General features: G+C 41.8%; 1 protein-coding gene across 1 annotated transcript in view; it reads left to right on the top strand.

Moving 5' to 3' along the window:
- Window positions 1–22,921, top strand: part of LOC122565126 (AP-1 complex subunit mu-1) — a 100,644-nt gene that overhangs the window by 58,005 nt on the left and 19,718 nt on the right. Inside the window, exon 11 of the mRNA XM_043720762.2 lies at window positions 11,610–11,685. Within this exon, the coding sequence (XP_043576697.1) occupies window positions 11,610–11,685 (76 nt within the window). The remainder of the gene's footprint in view (window positions 1–11,609; window positions 11,686–22,921) is intronic.

The raw sequence follows: 22,921 nt of genomic DNA, 5'->3' as shown, positions 1-22,921 counted from the left end.
TAATGTTGCTGTGGCGGTAGTGTTGCTTTGGCTGCTTCCCTACTGCCTATGTGATAGCATGCTCTATTTAGGGCTCCCCTAATGGTTTGTTTGTTAGGTTCGTTGCTTAATCTGACACTGAAGTTCATTAATGATTCATATGATCCCTGGGTTTTGTTTAGATGTCATTGCTGCGAGGAAGTGAATTTAGTGTTTACCTGCCTTCCCCCCCCATCTCTACATAACAGATTCTTTTTTTTTATATAAAGACATGTGAAAGTCGGTGGAGTTGTTGACAGTGAGGAAGGATGTGTCAGGTTACAGCGGGATATAGATAAGCTGCAGAGCTGGGCAGAAAGGTGGCAAATGGAGTTCAATGTAGGTAGGTGTGAGGTGATTCACTTTGGTAAGAGTAACAAAAAGATAGGATACTGGGCTAATGGTCGGATACTTGGTAGTGTGGATGAGCGGAGGGATCTTGGTGTCCATGTACACACATCTCGTGATAGTTGCCACCCAGGTAAATAGTGCGGTGAAGAAGGTATATGGCGTACTGGTTTTTATTGGTAGAGGAATTGAGTTCCGGAGTCCTGAGGTCATGTTGCAGTTGTATAAGACTCTGGTGCGGCCACATCTGGAGTATTGTGTGCAGTTTTGGTCGCCATACTATAGGAAGGATGTGGAGGCACTGGAACAGGTGCAGAGGAGGTTTACCAGGATGTTGCCTGGTATGGTAGGAAGATCGTATGAGGAAAGGCTGAGGCACTTGGGGCTGTTTTCATTGGAGAAAAGAAGGTTTAGGGGTGACTTGATAGAGGTGTACAAGATGATTAGGGGTTTAGATAGGGTTGACCATGAGAACCTTTTTCCACGTATGGAGTCAGCTATTACGAGGGGGCATAGCTTTAAATTAAGGGGTGGTAGGTATAGGACAGATGTTAGGGGTAGATTCTTTACTCAGCGAGTCGGGAGTTCATGGAATGCCCTGCCAGTAGCAGTGGTGGACTCTCCCTCTTTATGGGCATTTAAGCGGGCATTGGATAGGCATATGGAGGATAGTGGGCTAGTGTAGGTTAGGTGGGCTTGGATCGGCGCAACATCGAGGGCCAAAGGGCCTGTACTGCGCTGTATTTTTCTATGTTCTGTGTTTTAATGCGGAGATTCTAGCGCTGAAGTTTAGTAAGGGTACCTGTGTTGTCTTTTATCCCCTTGATGTGGAAGTGCCAGTGTTGCACTGGCGTGGATAAAGTCAGAAGTCACACAATACCGGGTTATAGACCAACAGGTGTACAGTCTTTGAAATCGCGTGCTTTCAGAGCACTGTTCCTTCAGAGGGTGACTACACCTGACAAAAGAACAGTGCTCTGAAAGCTTATGATTTCAAATATACCTGTTGGACTGTAACTTGGTGTTGTGTGATTTCTGACTTCGTCCCTTTAACTGGAAACATATTTCCACTGATGGGTGAGTGCCGAACCAGAGGACACAGCTTAAAAATACGGGGTAGACCATTTAGGACAGGGCTTAGGAGAAACTTCTTCACCCAGAGAGTGGTGGCTGTGTGGAATGCTCTGCCCCAGAGGGCAGTGGAGGCCCACTCTCTGGATTCATTTAAGAAAGAGTTGGATAGAGCTCTCAAAGATAGTGGAATCAAGGGTTATGGAGATAAGGCAGGAACACGATACTGATTAGGAATGATCAGCCATGATTATATTGAATGGTGGTGCAGGCTCGAAGGGCTGAATGGCCTACTCCCGCACCTATTGTCTATTGTCTAACTGAGAAGATGGATTTTATTTTTTTGATTAGTAGTGGTTGAAGGGTTATGGAGAGCAGGCAGGAAAGTGGAGTTGAGGCTGAGATGAAATCAAATAGTAGAGTAGTCTCAAGTAGCTGAATTGCCAACTCCTGCTCCCAGTTATGTTCAATCTAGTCTACTCCATTCAATGCTAATTATGCGGCCTCTTTTACATTGACAAGATCTAAATCAAATGAGGTGTCCAATTTGTGGAGCACTACCTCTCTGTCCACAGGATCTTTTAGCTACTCATTCCTGATGAAGCGCTTTTGCCTGAAGCGTTGATTCTCCTGTTCCTCGGATGCTACCTGACCTGCTGTGCTTTTCCAGCACCGTACTCTTGACTATGATCTCCAACATCTGCAGTCCTCACTTTCTACTACTTTGAATAAGATAAGCAGGAGGCTGGAAGAACAAAGCAAGCCAGGCAGCATCAGGAGGTGGAGAAGTTGATGTTTTGGGTGTAACCCTTCTTCAGGACTGAGAGTGGGAGTGGGGGGAGCAGCAGATAAAGTGGGTGACAGGGGCAGGATGGTGAAGGTGAAGCCAGGTAGAGGGTATGTAGGAGAACTGAATCTGGTTGGTGGTAGGGAGCAGTGGAAGGGATGGGGAGGGAGGTTATTTGAAATTGGAGAACTCAATAATGAGTCCTCCGGGCTATCCGGCTGCCCAGGCAGAAGATGAGGTGGTGTTCCTCCAATTTGCGCTGTGGTTCGTTTTGGCAATGGAGGAGGCCAAGGATGGTCATGTCAGGAAGGGAGTGGTTGGGGGAATTGAAATGGGCAGCGACAGGGAGGTCCGGTTGGCCCCTCCTGATCCGACTGCGATGCTCTTGAACTGTTCCCTAAGTATACATTCGGTCTCCCTGATGTAGAGAAGACCACACCGGGAACACCTGATGCAGTAAGCTGGGTTGGAAGAGAGGCAGGGGAACCTCTGTCTCACCTGGAAGGACTGTTTGGGATCATGGGTGGAGGTGAGGGTGATGGTGTACCGGCAAGTTTTGCATCTTTTCTGGTTGCAGGGGAAGGACCTGGGGGATCAGGGGGAGAGTGGCGCCAATCAAGGACTGTCGAAGGGAATGGAAGGTGGGGAGGGGCAGATGTTCTTGGTGGTGGGGTCGAGTTGGAGTTGGTGGAAAGGTTTAAGGATGATGTTTTGGATGCGGAGACTGGTGGGTAGTAAGTGATCTTTCAATAAACTACCTTGCTGTCATGTTAACATTACTGACAAGGCTTTTTGCAATGCTCCAACAAAGCCCAGTCCAAGTTCACTTTCTACTTAAGCACTTTACAGCCTCAAGGTCTCAATTTTGAATTTAATAACTTAAGCTGACCACATTATGTATATTGTTCATTTTTCTTGCTTTGCAACTCCCCACAAACAGCCTTTTCTGTGCCTGTTTACTTTCTACTTAGTAGAGAGGACCCTTTCTCTCCTTGTTACACTTATTTCCATCAATTTCACGTTGTCTTTGCTCCTTTTTGCCATTATCACCAATCCTTTTTCCTTTTGCATTTGGCCACTACTTCTAATAAAAGTATATATTAAAAAAACTGTAATCCCTTTCTATTCTGAAGAAAGTCACTGGACTCGACATTAACCAGAGACGCAGCTAGGCTTGCTATGTTTCTCCAACATTTTCAATTGTCAGAGTTCCAGCATCTGCAGCAGTTAAGGTATTTCCTTGAGCTTGCCCCCATTATGGGTAGCCCTCAGAAACTAGTGCATAGGCTTAGCCATGAACAATGGCTACGTTGCTAAACTAGGATCTCCACCTGTGTTTTGACAAATCCATGGCATCAAGAGAAGTATAAAGTGAAAAGTGGAGGTGAAAACTTATAATATGATCTTTCCAAAATGTTTTAAACTCCAGGATTGTCATTTTAACATTTTTAATCAACCTGTTTGGACATGTTGTGACCCACCACTGGGGCAGGTAGAGCATAAACTAGGACATCTGGCATAGAGAAAAGAGCACTACCACAAAATCTTTGGAATACCAGTTTAAACATTGGGTTTGCTAATCAATTAAAATTTTCAGTTACAAACTGAAGCAAATGTAGGTATTTTTTGCCTGCTTCCCAGTCACATCCTTTTCTCTGGTATTATCTTACAAGACATCCTTCAAATGTTAGAGCTTTGTAGTTTGAGCCAAAGTTAAACATGATTTTCACAGCTGAGCGCTTGTTAATTTTTCCTAAATGTGTGGGATTTGTTGCTAATGTGCCAAAGAGAGAAGTTAATTGCAAGCTGCGATATGAGGTTTGCCTGCACTGACTGCTGTCTCAGTATTGACAACGGTTGACCGGGTTGGCAGCACTTGGAGGTTCTGTGTATTTATATTACAGACCACAAATACTATACCAGCAGTGCTAATCAGTAAGCGGCATTTAGTTAGATTATACAGTGGTGGGATAAAAGATCTTCAAACCACATCAGATATATGCAGGAAAAAAAAATGAACTCAGGGCCCCAAGTCATGTGCCCTCATTCCTGAAGAAGGGCCTGTGCCCGAAACGTCGAATCTCCTGTTCCCTGGATGCTGCCTGACCTGCTGTGCTGTTCCAGCAATAAAATTTCAACTGCCATATTGTTGTCATGCAACTGATGGCTGGAAGATAATTCAGCCATTACCATCTTCTCACATTGTTATGTCAGTAACTGAAATCAAGGAAACTCATGTTCATGGTAATCATTTAAACTTTCAGAATTTCCAAAGGATGACCAGTGAATCTGGTCAGCAGAGCTTACAATGTTGTTGCTTTGGCTTGTCATACAGAAACCTGCTGAATGGCCTCCTTCTTTGCTATTATGATTCTAACTTTGTCTGCAACTCTTAGATGAGGTGGAATTAGAATAACGGGAGAACCTTTTTGTTGCTCTTCACTGGTCACTGGAGGAAGAGGCTCCACAAATGATGAGGAAGTCCAGTGCATCACTGCCATCATCACTCAAACGTGCGGGGTAGATAAGAGTCATAGACTGCAACAGCATGGAGACATGCCCTTTGGTCCAAACTGGTCCATGCCAACCAAAATGTCCATTAATGCTAACTCCATTTCCCTGCACTTGGCCCATATCCTTCTAAACCTTTCTCATCCATGTATTTGTTGAAATGCTTTCTAAATTGTTAGGTATACTCGCTTCAACCCCATCCACTGGCAGCTCATTCCATATGCATACCACCCTCTGTGTCCCTCTGTTCCACTACACTCCTTAAGGCCCGACCATTTACCATGAAAGTCCTACCTTGATTTTACTTTCCAAAATGCAAGACCTCGCATTTCTGTATATTAAACTCCATTTGCCATTTCTTGGCCACCTTCCCTAGCTGATAAAAGTCCTATTACAATTTCTGATAACCTTCTTTCGTGTCTCCGATACCTCCTAGTCAAAAAGTGTGGCACTGGAAAAGCACAGCAGGTCAGTCAGCATTGGGGAGCAGGAGAGTCAATGTTTCGGGCATAAGCCCTTCATCAGGTATGTCCCCCTGTTTTAGTGTCATCTGCAAACTTATTAATCATGCCTTGTACATTTTCATCCAAAGCATATAGAAAACAAACAGCAATAAGCCCAACACTGACCCACTGGTCACAGGCCTCCATCCAACCAACATCCTTCCATTAATAGCCTCTACTTCCTACCATCATCCAATTTGCCAGCTCCCCCTGGATTCCATTCCACCCTTCCAGAGCACCCTGCCATGTGGAACCTTATCAAAGGCCTTACTGAAATCCATAAAAGACTACATGTACTGCCCTGCCCTCGTCAACCTTCCTGGTCACTTAATCAAAGAACTCGTAACAAATTTGTGAGACATGATCTCCGACACTCAAAGCCATGCTGACTATTCCTAATCAAACCCGGTCTTTCCAAATGCGCGTATATCTTATTTCAGAATTTTCTCAAGTATCTTACCTACCACAGATGTTATGCTTATTGGTCTTAGCTGATCTCTTTCTCTGCTTTCTCCTGAGGCCCTCAACATCTCCGATGTCAGTCTTCAGCCTATTTAATCCGTATAATAATAAGAAATTACTGAAGGCAGTTGATACTGCAAAGGCAATGGGCCCTGACCACATTCCAGCGCCAGAGACCCGGGTTCAATTCCCGCCTCAGGCGACTGACTGTGTGGAGTTTGCACATTCTCCCCGTGTCTGCGTGGGTTTCCTCCGGGTGCTCCGGTTTCCTCTCCCAGTCCAAAGATGTGCAGGTCAGGTGAAATGGCCATGCTAAATTGCCCGTAGTGTTAGGTAAAAGGGGTAAATATAGGGGAATGGGTGGGTTGCACTTCAGCGGGTCGGTGTGGACTTGTTGGGTCGAAGGGCCTGTTTCCACACTGTAAGTAATCTAATCTACTAGAGAATTTTGCTGCAGAACTGACTGCAGCCTGAGCTAAGCTCTTCCAGTGCAACTGCAACAATACGGAAAATTGCCCGGTATATCCTGGACATGAAAACCAGAGCAAATCGCTTGATGCTATTTGACAAGGTGCTGCACAAAAGGCTGCTGCGTAAAATAAAAGTGCATGTAATGTATTAGTATGGATAAAAGATTGGTTAACTGAAAAAAAGCAAAGGGGGTTTTCCTGGTTGTGCTTAGGGATCAGTGTTGGGACTGCAATTGTTTATAATTTACATGATTTAGAATTGGGGAAGAAGTATAGTTTGTCAGAATTTGCAGATGACACTAAAATCAGAGTAATGTGTGCAGAGGATACTGAAAGTCTGCAAAGAGCTATAGGAAGGATAAGTGATTGTACTCCATCTGCCAGATCCTCGCCCAATGTTGGTAAATGTGAGGTCATCCATTTTGGTAGGACTAACAGCAAAGTGAACTATTATTTAAATGATGAAAAATTGCGACATGCAGCTATGTAGAGGCACCTGGATGTCCTTGTGAATGAAATGCAAAAGTTGGTTTGCAGATGTAGTAGGTAGTTATGAAGGCAAATGGAATATTGTCCTTCATTGCTAGAAGGATGGAGTTCAAAGTAGGGAGGTTATACTGCAGCTGTATAGGGTGCTGGTGAGGCTACACCTCGAGTACTGTGTACAGGTTTGCTCTCCTTATTTAAAGAAGGCCGAAGAGGAGGTTCACTAGGTTGAGAGGGTTGGCTTATGAGGAGAGACTGAGTAGATTGGGATTTTGAAGAATAAGTGGGGATCTTAATGAAGCATACAAAACTATGTTGGGAATAGACAAGGTAGAAGCAGGGAAGATGTTTCCACTGGAAAGTGAAACGAGAACTAGGAGGCATAGCCTCAAACTAAGGGGGAGCAGATTTTGGACTGAGTTGAGGAGGACCTTCTTTCAAAGAGTTGTGAATCTGTGGAATTCCCTGCTCAGTGAAGCGGTGGAGGCTACCTTGTTGAGTGTTTTTAAGGCAAAAGTACATTTTTGAATAGTAAGGGAGTTGAGTTATGGTGAGTGGGGGGAGGGTACATGGAGCTAAGTCCATGAAAAGATCAGCCATGATCTTATTGAATGGCTGAGCAGCCTTGACAGGCCAGATGGCCTATTCCTGCTCTTATTTGTTACGTTCTTATGAATCCAACCAAACCAAATAATGGCCTATCAGTTTATTCTCGTCATCACTGCAGTGCTGGAAAGTGTAATTAACAATTCTATCAAGCAGCGCTCACTTAATGAGCTAGGTCCTGATCTCATTACAATCTTTCTCCAAACATGTTCAAATGAAGTTGAATTCTAGAGGTGTAGTAAGGGCAGCTGCCCTTGACAGAAAGGCAGCATCTGACCAAGTCATAGAGATGTACAGCATGGAAACAGACCTTTTGGTCCAACCTGTCCAGGCCGACCAGTTATCCCAACCCAATCTAGTCCCACCTGCCAGCACCTCGCCCATATCTCTCCAAACCCTTCCTATTCATATACCCATCCAGATACCTCTTAAATGTTGCAGTAGTACCAGCCTCCACCACATCCTCTGGCAGCTCATTCCATACACGTACCACCCTCTGTGTGAAAACGTTGCGCCTTAGGTCTCTTTTATATCTTTCCCCTTTCATCCTAAACCTATGCCTTCTAGTTCTGGACTCCCTGACCCCAGGGAAAAGACTTTGGCTATTTACCCTATCCATGCCCCTCGTAATTTGTAAACCTCTATAAGCCCCCTCAGCCTCCGACGCTCCAGGGAAAACAGCTCCAGCCTGTTCAGCCTCTCCCTATAGCTCAAATCCTCCAACCCTGGCAACATCCTTGTAAATCTTTTCTGATCCCTTTCAAGGTTCACAACATTTTTCCGATAGGAAGGAGACTGGAATTGCACGCAATATTCCAACAGTGGCCTAACCAATGTCCTGTACAGCCGCAACATGACCTCCCAACTCCTGTACTCAATACTCTGACCAATAAAGGAAAGCATACCAAACGTCGTCTTCACTGTCCTATCTACCTGCGACTCCACTTTCAAGGAGCTATGAACCTGCACTCCAAGGTCTCTTTGTTCAGCAACCCCCCCCAGGACTTTACCAGTAAGTGTATAAGTCCTGCTAAGATTTGCTTTCCCAAAATGCAGCAGCTCGCATTTATCTGAATTAAACTCCATCTGCCACTTCTCAGCCCATTGGCCCATCTGGTCCAGATCCTGTTGTAATCTGAGATAATCCCCTTCACTGTCCACTACACCTCCAATTTTGGTGTCATCTGCAAACTTACTAACTGTACCTCTTCTGCTCGCATCCAAATCATTTATATAAATGACAAAAAGTAGAGGATCCAGCATCGATCCTTGTGGCACTCCACTGGTCTCAAGCCTCCAGTGTGTGGCATCATGCAGTCCCAGCTAAACTGGAGTCCGTGGGAATTGTATAAAGTTCTTCACTTATTCGGAGTCATACTGGGCACAAGATATCGTTGTGGTTATTGGAGGTCAATCGTTGAAGCTCTCCGACATCTCTGCAGGAATTCCTCTGGATTGTATATTAGTCACAACTATCCATCTTCGTGTCATCAATGACCTCACCATTATCAGGGCACACCTGGAGATGCAACAAGACCTGGAAACATTTAAGCTTGTGCTAATAGGTGGCAAGTAACATGCATGTCACATAACTACCAGCCATTGATCATCTTCAAGAAAGAATCCAGCCATTGCCCCTTGATGTTGTTCATCATTATCTGTTAAGCCTGTAAAACAGCAAACTGCAAACACCGAAAAGAGTTATTTATAACTGTGTATAGAGCAATTGCTCACCAGTTGTACTGAGCCCAAGTCTGAACCCTGCACGGGTCAAGTCTTTCATTTGGCAGTATGTTCTTTCAAAGCCAATTACACAATAATTTACTTCTTTAAAACGTTCATTTTGCTGTGCCTATAGTAAACTGTAAATCAAATCTCTGTTCAGACTAGAAGTTTAAAATGCTGAAGCTTCAGTTTAGTGGCATTACCATTTCTGAATGCCTGTATCACCCTGCTGAATTCGAACAGCTGTTGCTACAAAATCTGGAATGGGAGGCTGGAATTTCTGTTATAACTAATTCCCCACCTTTCTGCTCAAAGCCAATCTATAAGGCACAACTCAGCAGTGTGATGGAATGCTCCTAACTTGCTAAGATGAGCACACTAAAGCACAACATCCAGGAAATAGCAACCTGCTTGATTGCCACCACATCCATCACTTTCAACATTCACTCTCTCCACCACCAATGCACAGTGACAGCAGCGTTTACCATCTACATGATGCACTGTAACAAGTCAGCAAGACTCTTTAGAAGCCCCTTCCAAATCTATTACATCTACACCTAGAAAGATACGGACAGCAGATACGCAACCACCCGCAAGTAATCCTCCAAGCCACACACCGTTCCTTCATGGTCAAAATCCTGGGAACTCCCTAACAGCACTGAGAGTGTTTCTGTCCTTAAATTACAGCAGTTCAAGAAGGCAGCTTATCACCACCATCTCAAGGCCATGAGGGATGAGCAATAATTATTGACTTAGCTAGCATTCCCCAACATCCTATGAATGAATAACAAAAAAGCATTATTGTCATGATATCTTTGTCCATGTGGATGGATAGAGGGGACTTGGTTGAATATCATCTCCAAAAGGCACAACCTTCAGTACTAAATCACTCTGGATTATGTGTTGAAACCTCAGGAATCTGGGTTTGAATAACCTAGAGAAAGTAGTCAATTAGCTAAAACTTAATAGAACCAAGTGGTTGTTTGAGGGAGGGGGTGGTCCCTGAAGAAAGTAAAATAAGGTACAAGTTTTGTATAATTTTAAACTGCATCACTTTCAGCCAGGTGTTTGTTTTCCATTTCCTGCTTTCACAAATACCAGACCACATGTCTAAATCAATCAGAGTTGGGACTTTCATAGCTTATCATTTAAGGACAGGCTTCTAAACTTATCAAACTAATTTAATTTGATGTTTCAGAACCTTCATTTATTTTCACTCTTGAGGCATAGAGTGCTAAATGTAAAGTCTGTTAAACAGCAAACTGAAAACACGTATAGAGTTACTTATAATTGAGAATAGAGTAATCGCTCACTGGTTGGACTTAGTTCAAGTCTGAACTCTGAATATGTGAAGTCTTTTATCTGGAAACATACATTCTTTCATAGCCAATTACAGTGTAATTTACTTTTTAAAAAGTCTCATTTTGTAACATCTTTAGTCAACTAAAACAAAGCTCTCTTTTCAGACCAGAAATTTAAAATGCTGAGGCTTCAGTTCAGTTGGAGTGGGTATCAAAGGCCTCTCTGATCTTTGCTAAAATTAAACATATATATTTGCTCTTGCTGTGTTTACAAAAATAAATGTGGTTAGTCTTTTAAAAAAAAAGCCTGTGGAGACTGAAGTGACCTCTGCCCTGAAATCATGTGGTTCAGTTGGTTGAATGAGTTACCAGAACCACCTCCTTAGAGCTTTCAAGAAACCACCTTTCTGGTTCATCAACTCGATCTGGAGCTGAGATTTATATTGCAGATCAAATTATCATCAGCCCCAGCTGCACACCCCAACCTACTCAAAATAAACCCCAGAGAAATCTATTCTTAGTCTATCTTTTGCAATCAATTCTTTTAGCACATTTTCATTTTCAGTTTTCACAGTGCATACCTTGCCTCTACCTGATACATATCTGTTTATTGAAGGAGCAGTGCTTGCATAGGCACTTGTGCAACTGACTGAACTGGACAGAGGTGTGTCAAATGCAAAATCATCTAGATCAAAGTATGTAAATGACATAGAGAAGAGAACAGAGAATGGGGCAATCTCCTAAAATTTATAATCCCTGTGGAGACCAATATTGGAAACAACCAAATTTAATAAATGACTCCAACAAAAAGCCAATGGATCAAGCCAAAATCAATATTGAACATTAGTGACAAATCATGATCAATTTATTCATAGTAGGTATGCAGCAAAGTTATATCTGACGGATTTACAGGGTAGTCTGTTCAACAAAGGTGGCCACAAAGCTCTGGACCAAGCTAAAATTCCAACTTTTCTTCAAAGATTTAGTAAGTGATCCTTCTGGAACAGCAGCTCCTAATTGACCCATGTTAGAACATCATTGTGGAAAGAGGGGATGGGTGTAGAGGAGAGGTTGTGGCTTCTTGCACACCACATCTGATTTTTTACTTTTCCCCTTTGCTATCGTCGCTGTAATGTGCTCCATTCATGTTCTTGAGATGGCCCTTGCCCAGTATAGGTCATGGCAGCTGGAAAAAGTCATTCTATTTTATCAAAATATCTACACATGACCTTCACTCTAAAGCTTGTGAAGGAAATCTAATGGTAGGTAAAAGGGGAGTGTGTTTGACCATTTTACCATGAATCTATTTTCATTTGGTTAGGTTCGTTACTTGAAGATTATTGAGAAAAGTGGCTACCAGGCTTTGCCATGGGTTCGTTATATTACTCAGAATGGAGGTAAGGAACATGCATATTTGTACTTCTGATGCTGACTCTGAGATTTACAATGTATTTTCAAATGTTAGTTTAATCCAGTACGGAGTGGACTCCATTGAAGTATTAAAATAAAATACAAATTTAAAAGACAAATTTCTAGCAACACAACCCTTCTGTCAGTATCTGCCCAAAGACTCTACCTGACCAGCTATGTGTTTCCAACAGTTTCTGTTTTCATTTCTATCAGAGTTTTTCTATGATATAAAATATTTATGAGCAGAACCTGCAATTTCGTAATGAAACATTCCTGAATATCTCCTCTGTATCCCTGATGTATTATAATTTTGCTGGACTGTTCGCTTGCAAGTGGTGGAAAGATTTGTTGACTGAGTGCAACATGGAAAACATACTCTGTTTCAGATTTTATTTTAATCACTCAAATTAAAACGTTTTAAAAATGCACCAGTTTTATATTGAGAGGTAATTTAGCTTCATTCCCATATTGAGAGGCAAATTGTTTTTATCTTTAGTTTCAACATATGGTGTATTGCAGTCACCATGGTTAGTTCACTGCAAAAACCTGTCCAGATTTCAACCATACATTTCACCGAGTCTCATACTGCTCACTGCTGAAATTGTGATAATTAGTACATTTCTAAATCAGGATGATCAAAGCAGAGGATTATGTCGGACAGCTGCAATTCATCCTTGCTCAATGAATACAGAACTATTTCTGTATGTGCATTGCAGAGTGGTGTACTGCTGCTGGATTGTAACTACTATCTCAACAGCTGATACAGGTATATCCATTATATCCAATAAATGAGCCTCAAAACAGCCAATCCAGAATATGTGTTTAATTTAACTTTATCGCAAAAATCTGTAGTTACTTTATACAAATTTAATCTAACTTGTGTCACAGAACAATAGGCTTAAATGCATACCTTGATCAGCTTTTATAAGAATTGATACCGTTACAATGCGAATTTAATCTTCCCAGTTTCATGGAACTCTATTAATTTATAGCATAACACATGTATTTACTTAAATAGAAATTGCACCGTAGTTTCTGGTCATTTGGCCCAAGCAATCTGTGCTGCTGATCATCCTGCATAATCTTGTGCTCCTGTCTTGTATAGCTACTGTTACAACTATGACGGGGAATACACTAGTCCAGCTCTACCGCTTCAGGAGTTGTGAACCATTAGTATAAATGTTTTGATTTGATCACTAAATTGGCCAACCATTTCCCTTTTGGTACTGCAATCCAGAATGAAAAACAATTCACCAGATTTCCTTAAATAACTCAAACATAATCATTTTATTATAAAACAAAACTAATTTCTTAAAAAAATGACTGGCAAAACCATTGAGCATCTAAGCTATAATTAGAACGTCATCAGCTTTTCATCCCAAACAGACACACTTTGACAACACTGCACAATAATTATGCAGTGATATGTTTTAATAGGGCAAACAGGAAGCTCTCTGAAAATCAAAAGCAAGAATTTCATGGACTCTCTCAATCTTTGTGACAAAATAAAAATGCTGATAGCTGCAAACAAACTTCAGCCTGAATAGGAAGCCACTGGGTTCTCAGTCTTGGGAAAGTCGCTACAGTTCAGCTTCTCAAACTTTATGTAAGGTGGTCAGAAGACTGAAATATGGAAACTTTGAGGTTCCCAATTAATTCAACTAAGAGAGGAAGAGAGAAACTTGCTTTTATTGCAAGTTTTGACGGTCTTGGACGATCTGGATCCATAAAAGCTTTTTAAAACAGAAACAAAGGCTGGGTCAGTAACCATCAACAAGATGCCCATAGTTTCTTCCAGAACCGGGTTTTTTGAGCAGTTCGTCAATTAACCCTGTACTTAATCTCCCTAAAAGTGTTTGCTTGGCTGCTTTTTCCAAAGTCGTCATTCTGACACTTGGCAGGGGGAAACCAGCAGGGGGAATCACAGCTCATGTCAAACTGTTGATCTCGTTCTTTGGTTTCAAGTGTCCAAACCATTCAATATCTGTTTCTTTTTCACATAGTTCACAAATATGGATATGTCATCCCAACACTACCCATAGCCTTCCTTTCTGAAGCATTTTCCTTTTTCTGCCCGTTCTGTCATTCCCTCTCTTTGTTTTCTCTGCGTTCCTTTTCCCGTGCTTGAGTTCTGTCCTGCTCTCCCTTAAGTTACATGAGAATTAGGAGCAGAAATAGGTCATTCGACCCTTAACCTATTCTCTCTTTCCTCTTTCTCATGATTTCTCTCTACCTTTTTCTCAGTCTTGCTTGCTGTTTCTCTTGCTTTCAGTATCTAAATCTTCAAAATTCAACTTGGTTTCCATTAAAGTTCTATATTCACAGCACCAGAGTGAGGTTTCTCTGACCCTAAACAGAAGAGGCATCAAATAGTTCTAACAACAGATCTTGACAGTGAAAATTTGAGGACTGTTTAGGTCATTGGGGTAAACAAGTGGTTGTTGCATGAGATTTCTGTCTCTGTTGGTGGCAGGCTTAAATACTATATTTATTACTGAGCACAGTGATTTCAGTTTAACAACATAAAACATAGAATGACAAAGTGTAATTTAAAAGTCACCAATCCTGTCTCTCCCACAGACCTGTTGAGAAGGTGCAGAGAATTCCTGGGTATCTTGTTCTGCATAATGTACTATGGTTTAAATTTTTTTTCCCCCTAGACTGCTGAGGTTTTATGACACCTGTTCATTTCCACTTCAGTATTGTTTTGGGGTAGGAGTTAATCCTTAGCAAGAAACTAAGAAGTGAGGGAGGGAGGCACTAATCATTGAGTTTTTGAACCCATTGTACGAGTGTGGTATTTCATGGTGACTGATGGTTTGCTCGTTCTATGGACATTGTTAAATAGAATTTCATGAAGGTACATGAATTGTATTACCGTCAAGCAGACCAGTCAGCCTATCTTACACATATGTAAGTTTACGCTCCCCATATTCCAACTTTCTTGATTTAATCATATCAGCATAGTGCTTTGTACCTTCTCCACCCCCTTTTGTATTTTTAAATACGTTCCACTTGAATCCATCCATTTTATTTGCCTTATTACTACTTGCGGTGGTGGAATTCCATATTATTAACACTCAGGATTTAGAAGTTTTCCTAAATTCCCCATTAAGTTTAATAGTGACTATTGTACTTAAGACCTTTTAGTTTGGAACTCTTGTGAGGGGAAGCATAGTCTTTATTTCCAGACTGTCAAATCTTTTCATAATCTTAAGGATCTGTATTCGGTCAAGTGGACTTGTAGAATTGTATAGTTATAAAAGAGGCCCTTCAGTTCATTATGTTTGTACTGCCAAAGCTACACTAAATCCATACGAGTCCAACTTTCTTGGACTAAGCCAATAGTCTTGAATGTTATGACATAACAAATGCTCATTGTTGAAGGTTGTGAAGTTTCCTGCCAAAGCTACCCTCAAGGGCAGTATTTCAGACTTCCATCATCCGCTGGGAGAAAATGTTTTTCCTCACACCCCTCTAAATCTCCTGCCTTTTGTTTTAGAATTATGACACCTTGTTATTGACCCTTCGACAGTGGGACAAGTGCTTTCTATTCACCCTCTCCATGCTCTTTATAATCTTAATCCGGTCACCCCTTAAGCTGCGCTGCTCCAAAGAAAACAGCCCGAGCTTATTTGACGTCTCTATAGCTGAAGTGCTCCATCCTAGGCAATATCCTGGTGAATCTCCTCTGCACCCTCTCCAGTGCAATCACGTACTTATATAGTGAGGAGACCAGAACTGCAGACAGTACTGCAGCTCTGGTCTGTACAGATTCAACATAATCTTGCTGTTCTAATAATCTGTGCCTCAACTGATAAAAGTAAGTATCCCATATGTCACCTAAACTACACTATCAACCTGGCCTGCCACCTTCAGAGATTTGTGGACAAACAGCCCACGATTTCTCTGAGCATCCTAGTGTTCTGCTGTTCTTCGAGTACTCCCTTGTCATGTTACTTCTTCCAAAGTGCATCACCTCGTTTGGACTGTTGAAGATTAATATTACTCTTTGCATACGGCTACCCCCAGTGTGCATTGGATGTCAAATCTCATTTGATGAGATCGGAAAGGAATGAAACCTGTTTTTAAAAAATCTCCCTTTTAATAATCTGTATTAATTTTATATTACCTGTAAAATACCACTAACATTTCTGTCATGGTAAAACAGGGGGCATCTGTGCTAGTTCTTTAACAGAACTGCTAATGATTCCTCCTCCCCTTCCTTCTGCCATCCTTGCACAAATAAATATCAAATTGTAACAAAACACTAAGTTTTAAGAAAGAAAAATCTCCTTATTTCCCCACTTTTGTTTTAAACTTGGTCTGCTATTGCAGTTAGGCCGATAATAAATGTATTATAATTGGCCAATACTACTCGGAAGAGGGACTAGAGTGTTCCCAATGCTCTGTCTGGAATGTGTGTGTGTTCACAGAGTAAGGCAAAACCACCATAGGTCTTTTAATTGTATCCTTTGGAGACACTAAACATTCAATCCTGTAAGACCATAAGACATTGGATTGAATGGCCGAATTTCTGCTCCATTGAGTCTGCTTCACCATTCGATCATGGCTGATAGGTTTTTCAATCCCATTTTCCCACTTCCTCCCCAAAATACTTGATCCCCTTGCCAATCAAGAACCTATTTACTTCTGTTTTAAATATTCTCAATGACCTACCCTCCACAGCCTTCGGTGGCAACGAATCCCATAGATTCACACTCTCTGGCTAAAATGATTTCCCCTCATCTCTGTTCTAAAGGGTCTTCCCTTTACTCTTGGGCTGTACCATTGGATCCTCGTCTCTCGTGCCAATGGAAATATCTTCCCAACATCCACTCTGTCTAAGCAGTTCAGCATTCTGTAAGTTTCAATCAGATCCCCCTCTCGTCTTTCTAAACTCCATCGAGTATAGTCCCAGAGTCCTCAAACATTTCTCATACGTTCAGCCTTCCATCCCTGGGATTATTTTTGTGAACCTTCTCTGGACCTGCTCCAGGGCAGGCACATCTTTCCTGAGATATGGGTCCAAAGTTAGATTAGATTAGATTAGATTCCTACAGTATGGAAACAGGTCCTTTGGCCCAAGTCCACACCGACCCTCCGAAGAGGCACCCACTCAGACCCATTTCCCCTCTGACTAATGCACCTACCGCTATGGGCAATCATCCAGCAGGAAACATCCATCGGTATGGTGGGGATTCTTTCCCCAGGGTTTGTCTTCCCTATTCCCTGAACCCTCACAATTAGAAAATTCAAATAAAGTTATACAAGAACAAGTGAGTTTTGATTTAGTCCTGAAACTAGAATTTAAACTTGACCCCACCCCTCCCACCCAAATAGCACCACCTTTTGATTTCAGGTACTTCCTGCTAGAGTGCAATTCTGCTTTTTGTACAGACAAGGAACTGACTGGATTTCTGAAATTGGCTGCTATCTCTAAATGGGACTTTGCTTTGGGTTTCCTGGGTTTTGAGTTCTGGGCATTAAAGAAGAATAATTTAAGTATTTTTAAGAATAGGGCAAGGTTATTGACTCAGCCTTGCCTGTTCCATTTTGTAAGATAAGTCTGTTTTTATTTCTTCCATATCCTAAATCAGAAATGTCTTCGGCACCCTTCCTGCTAACTGATTCCACAAGGCTTCCTTTTTTTCACTTATTTTAACTAAATGTCTGACATTTGAATGTTAAATCATTGTGAATAACTACTTGGTCTTACTTTGCCAATCTCTCTTTGTAAACCATATACGTGTTACCTAGTTTACAATTCAAGCCTGTTTTTGAACAAAAGCCAGCTTAACATTCTTTTGAGTCTCCTCCGCTTAAATTTCTGATGCCTGAAATTATTCTGGTTGCTTATTGCTGCAACCTCTCAGGACCTTTTGGTCATTTTGCAACATCCGGATAGATTCATCCGGCACCTTATCTACTATCAGTACAGCTGCCTTAGATCCGTAACGTGTGGCTGTTTTACACTTAATTGAAAGCGCTATATGGTAAATGTACTCTGAGTTAAGTAGTCCATTGGGATGCTGCACTCCAATCTGGATGCAGTCTACTGCTTTTCCATTGCGTTTTCTTTTCTGTTGGGTTAATAAACTAAAAGTCCTGATGAAAAGTTCGCAGAATACAGCTGTTATCTGACTTGTTGAGTAGATGTGCTGGCCCAGGTGGTATAGATCCAGAAAGGTCTGAGATTCAGTCTCTGGCTTGTATTGAGTTAGCTAATTCCTGCCAAGTGTCAGGGGGCACACTGCAATTCACGTCAACACCCTTGGAAGCAGGAGCATGTATTTTCAGCCAGGGCTCTCATTCCTGAGAGCTATATTGTATGGCCAGTTGGCTGAGATATAAGAAGATTGCTAGCACCTGTGGGGCAGTACCACAGATCGAGTTAAGCTGTGAAGATGGAAGAGAAAAATTTAGAGAGGAAGGAAAAGAATTCTGCCAAATAATGGATGTGAAACAGCTACAGAATAATTTACTTGAGGCTATTGACCACAGGTGTAATCGAGCTGTATGGTTTGGGTATGCTGCAGCCTGGAATTAGGAATTATTTCACACTCCATTGTCCATTTTTCAAACGTCCTTCATGTGATTTGGGTGAAACCAAATAGAGATGATGTTATGGTAGCAGAAGCTTTACTCCAATGGCTGTTTTCTTTAGAAACACATCTGATCTGATGTAGCATTTCTCTATTATGGCAGAGCCTACATGCTAACACAGAGCAGGTGGACATTCGGTGCACACCCAACAGCTGCTGTTAATGGGACATAACAATACCGAGTGCTGAGTAAAAGCCATTAGCAGTTGGTGGATATATTGGAGAAGTCCTCTGCTATATCAGCAATAATCTCGAGGTTTGCTAACTTGCTATCGTTTGTATGCTTGACCAGGAATCTGCAGTGATGCTCGGCATTCATCATCCTCTGAAACTCTGCTAGCACTGCAAAAGGGTTTTAGATTTGTGGACCAGTCCAGCAATAGCACAGATTTAAAATTCTCGATGCTGTTTTCATATTCCTCCACATCTTTACCCCTTCCTCTCTATGAATGTTCTGAAATCTCTGCATTCCTCCAATTTTATCTTTTGTCTACTTTGTTTTTTATTGCTCTTGTATTGGAAGCCATGCCTTTAGCTGTACATCTTTCTCCTTTTGGAGAGAGTTGGGCCAAGCTTTTGACCACCTATTTTGATATTTTATCATTGATAATAGAAGCAACTTGTGCTACTTTGCTGTGTTGTCGGCATTATATAACGGTACATTACTGAATGCAATATTCATGTGATCTAAACTGACAAGTGTACACCCATGATTGACCACACCAAGACTTTGTTGTTTCTGGAGACTGCAAGCAAGCTCTCTCCTTCGGTGAGTTTGTCCCTCATCTCTATTGTTTCACCCACTATCCCAGTTCTCTACATTGTGATGAAAACAGCTAAATGCTGTCTCTGCAGGGGTACATAATTTATGGCAACATATTTATGGCATAATAGTCTCATGTTAAAAGTAAAACTTTGTAAAACATTTTTCATGTTTCCTGTTGTGTTTCTGGGTGGTGAGTAAAAAAACGACCTGGGTATATCCAATGCAAGAAAACCAGTGAATGATGCCTCTGAACTCCTGCATATGTGTTTTGTCTGTATCTTCTTTTATATAGTTAGATCTATTCTAGTTCACTAGTTGCGTTGCACAATAATGATCTCTTCCCTTTCAATTTTCTATCCATTTCATTGTTGCCAACTGAACATCATCATACATTCAGTGCTGTGGCTCTTCTTATTTAATCTTAGTGGGGAAACCTTTCTGTAATAGGGTCATTTTAAGCGGTTGTATGAATTCTGAAACAAGCAGATTCAATTGGCAGGTTAACATTTGTTTCCCCTCAATATTTGTTTGAACCTTGTTTGAGGACGGAACGGTGGCTTTGGGGTTTTACACTGCTGCCTCACAGCACCAGGGACCCAGATTCAATCCCTACCTCTGGCAACTCTGTGTAAAGTTGTCTGCGTGGGTTTCCTCCGGTTTCCTCCTGCAATCCAAAGATGAGCAGGTTAGGTAAATTGGCCAAGTTAAATTGCCCATAGTGTTCATGGATGTGGCAGTTAGGTGCATTAGCCAGGGGTAAATATAGAGTCGGGAAATTAGTCTGGGTGGGTTACTCTTCGGAGGGTCGGTGTGAACTTATTGGGCCAAAGGGCCTGTTTACACACTAGGGATTATAAGTTCTTGTATATTTTGAAAAGGCTAGGTCTCTGTAAAACTTTGGCTGTGATATTTGAACCTCTGCTTTGCTACTGCTTGAACCGTTCAACCTGGTGTCATCATTTCCTAAAGAACCCTACACCCAGTCATCCTAAAACTCTTCCAATTTCCCAGGCAGATGCACAAAGGAACCACCATGCAGTTGCATTGAATGTATTGGCCACTATTTATTCAAATGTAGGTGTGTGAACAAATATAAACTTTTAATTCAGGAGTAGAAAATCAACCAAGACGTGGAGCCTTGCCACTTTGTTTAAAGTTTTCTGTTATTTTAAAGCCTCAAAAGATACAGTGAAGGTTTCTCTCCGACATTTTCAGTCTGACCACACTAGGCTCTTCCATGAGCTCATTTAAGTGTGTGTGTGTGTGTGTGTGTGTCCCAGAGTTGCTGCCCTCCATCTGTGCCAACTGACCAACACATGGCAGTATCCAGCTTTTCACGAAGGCTTTTAAACTGTAAATCACCACCAGAATTTTTAAGGTATTGCTTTTGCATTCTATCATTTCAAAAAAGCTGCTGAGAAACCTTTTTTTTAAAAAGTACATCTGTGCATCAGTCTTTAACTTATCAAAGCCACTAAAAATGTGCTTAATCAAAGGGCAGAGAAGCAACGTAGTAAAGGCAGCCAATGATGTTTCTCTGTATACTTGTGGCACTGTAAGCTATATGTTGAACGTTTAGGGTTGCTGTGTGTGGCTATTTCGATGGTGCTGGACTCTGTTGAAAGAGATGTTATATAAAATATGACTTTTTTTAATGGTTTTGAAATGTAGCCTAGGTAAACCGCCAGACAAGTGCTGATTCTTTGAAGTCCAAGATAGAATTACGGATTTTTTTTGTCCCCAAGGCAATTATCTAGTACTTTCTGTTAAGTGTACGAGGGGTTCTTGTGGTTCAATGGATCCTCTATGTGGCAGCCACCAATGACCTGCCCCGTCACATGCTGCTGTCAATCATGCAGTTTCTCCTTTTTCTTTGGAGGGTGAAGAGAAGGCTGTTTTTTAGGCTTGTGCAGTTTTGCTAACAGCATCTTACCATCTCTTTCAATTCCTCAGGGTTTGCCTTGTGACCTTATATCATGTTGCCTGGTCCAGGGGTTGCCCTGGTGTCACCAGGAATTAACTGTTAAACTCTGGCCCAATGCTACAACCAACCAAGGACAAAAATATTTACCATTTTAATTTTCCTTTAATACTTTCTAACATTGAAGATGGATAACAACAACTGTATTAACACTGTTAAGAATCAACCAAATGTTTTGGGAAGTCAGCACAGAGTAAAATTAGACATATTGAGTGAATGTCAGTGGAAGGGTAGAGGTGAGTGATCATATGTGGAAATTCCAGAATTCATTCAGCCTAACTTCTAACCCTACATTTGGTCAAAGCCCTGATTCAGTACTTTGACCTTTCCATAAAGTTGGCTGTCAGACCTGTTTGCAGTCTATATTTAACTTTAGACACTCATAATTTTGTTTTATTTCATTCATGTGATGTGGACATCAGTGTCTAGCCAGCCTTTATTGCCCACCCTAGCTGCCCTTGAGAAAATAATGGTGAGCTATCTTGGTGACCTGCTGCAGTCTATTTAGAAACATGGAAAACAGGAATTGGAACAGGCCATTTGACCCTTCAAGCCTGCTGCACTATTCATTATGACTAATCACCCAACTCAGTACTCTGTTCCTGGTTTCTCCCATACCCTTTGATCCATTTAAACCTATAGGCTATATCTATCATCATCAAAACATTCAATATTTTGGCCTCAACCACTTTGTGGCAGGGAATTCTACAGGCTGACCACTCTGTAGGTAAAAATTTTCCCTCCTGTTTTTACCATATCTACTTCCGTTTCTGAGGGTCTTCTGACCTCCAATGGATATCATCCTAACTGACCCAGTGTCTCTTCATAGGTCAGTCCTGCCATCCCAGGAATCCGTATGGTGAAGCTTTCTTGCACTGCTCCAAAGCCAGAACATTCTCAGATAAGGAAAACAAAGCAGCACACAATACTGCAGATGTGGTCTCACCAAGGTCCTGTACAATTGCAGCAAAATATCTTTCCTCCTGAACTTGAATCCTCTCGCTATGAAATCCAATATATTATACCTGCTATATCTGCATGTTTACTTTCAGTGACTGTTGTACAAGGACACCCAGATCTCATTGCACTTTCTCTTTTCCCAATTGATCACCATTGAGATAATTGGCTGCGTTGTTTGGCAGGAGAAAGTGAGGACTGCAGATGCTGGAGTACCAGAGTTGAAAAATGTGGTGCTGAAAAAACACACCAGGCCAGGCAGCATCCGAGGAGCAGGAGAATCGATGTTTCGGGCATAAGGCCTTCTTCATAACCTCACATTTATCCACATTGAACTTCATCTCCAATTCATTTGTCCACTCACTCGACTTGTCCAAATCACTCTGAAACATGCCGCATCCTTTTCATTGTTTACCAAGCCACCACCGCTGCCCCCCTCCCACCAACTTTGTGTTGTCTGTAAACTTGGAGCTGTTTAGTTCCCTCATCTAAATCATGAATATATTAGAATTCTAGTGCAGGTGGGCTCTCAATGCTCTAGGGAAGGAAGTTCCAGAATTTTGATCAAGCAACACTTTTTATAAAACTTTTATAACCAAGTGATGATGAAGAGGGTTCTGGAGAGGACTTGTAGGTCACCGTGGGCGGCACGGTGGCACAGTGGTTAGCACTGCTGCCTCACAGCACTAGAGACCCGGGTTCAATTCCCGCCTCAGGCGACTCTCTGTGTGGAGTTTGCACATTCTCCCCGTGTCTGCGTGGGTTTCCTCCGGGTGCTCCGGTTTCCTCCCACAATCCAAAAAAAAATGTGCAGGTTAGGTGAATTGACCATGCTAAATTGTCATTAGTGTTAGGTGAAGGGGTAAATGTAGGGGTCTGGGTGGTATACGCTTCGGCGGGTCGGTGTGGACTTG

This window comes from Chiloscyllium plagiosum, unplaced genomic scaffold (assembly GCF_037043375.1).
Source record: "Chiloscyllium plagiosum isolate Xiang-an unplaced genomic scaffold, Cpla_swu_hap1 HiC_scaffold_28, whole genome shotgun sequence".
Taxonomy (NCBI): domain Eukaryota; kingdom Metazoa; phylum Chordata; class Chondrichthyes; order Orectolobiformes; family Hemiscylliidae; genus Chiloscyllium; species Chiloscyllium plagiosum.
This window is presented reverse-complemented; position numbering and strand designations above follow the sequence as displayed.